The sequence below is a fragment of the Mus caroli genome, chromosome 19, assembly GCF_900094665.2.
Source record: "Mus caroli chromosome 19, CAROLI_EIJ_v1.1, whole genome shotgun sequence".
NCBI lineage: Eukaryota > Metazoa > Chordata > Mammalia > Rodentia > Muridae > Mus > Mus caroli.
In genome coordinates this window covers 6,217,613-6,218,703 of record NC_034588.1, presented here as the reverse complement: position 1 = coordinate 6,218,703, position 1,091 = coordinate 6,217,613, and the positions used below count along the sequence as shown (strand labels likewise).

At 48.0% G+C, this 1,091-nt stretch overlaps 1 protein-coding gene across 5 annotated transcripts in view; it reads right to left on the bottom strand.

Annotated features, from left to right (window-relative positions):
- Ahnak (AHNAK nucleoprotein) overlaps positions 1 to 1,091 on the bottom strand; it is an 86,517-nt gene that overhangs the window by 66,661 nt on the left and 18,765 nt on the right. Inside the window, exon 6 of one of the 5 annotated variants that reach the window (XM_029472474.1) lies at positions 1 to 1,076. This exon is cut by the window's left edge and continues 1 nt beyond it. The exons of 3 other annotated variants lie outside the window; for them this stretch is intronic. In XM_029472474.1, coding sequence (XP_029328334.1) covers positions 1 to 1,076 — 1,076 coding nt within the window. The remainder of the gene's footprint in view (positions 1,077 to 1,091) is intronic. One more of the 5 variants, XM_029472473.1, reaches the window with a different exon arrangement.

The following is a 1,091-nucleotide window of genomic DNA, read 5'->3' as shown; positions in this document are numbered from 1 at the left end:
ACTTCTGGGCCCTCTGCTTTGAAGCCAGGCATGCTGAACTTGGGCATTTTCATCTTGGGCATCTTCAGGTGCCAGTCTGGGCCCTGCACATCCATATCTGGAGCACTGATATCCATTTTGGGACCTTTGATGTCAACCTCTGGGCCTTTGATGTCACCCTCTACTTTGGGCAGAGAAATATCTACATCACCCTTCACTTTAGGACCCTTAAGATGCAAATCAAAGTCAGGCATGGAGATCTTGGGAGCCTTGATGTTCATCTCAGGCATTTTGAACTTTGGTCCTTTCAATTTGCCCTCTGGTCCTTCAATCTCAATGTCTGGCCCGCTCATGTCCACATTTGGCCCTTTGAGGTCTCCTTCCAATTTGGGAACATCTACATCCACCTCCCCCTTTATCTTTGGACTCTTTAAGTGAAGATCAATGTCTGGCATGGAGATTTTGGGAGTTTTGAAGTGCATGTCTGGCATCTTGAACTTGGGGCTTTTCCATTTACCTTCTGGTCCTTCAACAGCAACTTCTGGTATGTTGGCATCCAATTTGGGGCCCTTGAGATCCAGTTCTGTACCCTTTAATTCTCCTTCAATCTTTGGGACTGAAACATCAATATCTCCTTTGATTTTAGGACCCTTTAAGTTGAAATCAACATCAGGCATGGAGATCTTGGGGGTCTTGAAGTGCATGTCAGGCATCTTAAATTTGGGGCCCTTCAGCTTCCCTTCTGGCCCTTCAATGTTCACATCTGGAACATCAATGTCCACCTTGGGTCCTGAGACATCAAGGTCAGCCTTGGGCAAGTTCACGTCCACTTCTGGGCCCTCTGCTTTGAAGCCAGGCATGCTGAACTTGGGCATTTTCATCTTGGGCATCTTCAGGTGCCAGTCTGGGCCACGCACATCCACATCTGGGGCATTGATGTCCACTTTGGGGCCTTTGATGTCCACATCTGGCACTTTCATCTCACCTTCTATCTTAGGCACTGTCACATCCATGTCTCCCTTGATTTTGGGGCCTTTCAGATGCAAGTCCACATCAGGCATGGAGATCTTAGGAGCCTTGAAGTGCATGTCAGGCATCTTGAACTTGGGGCC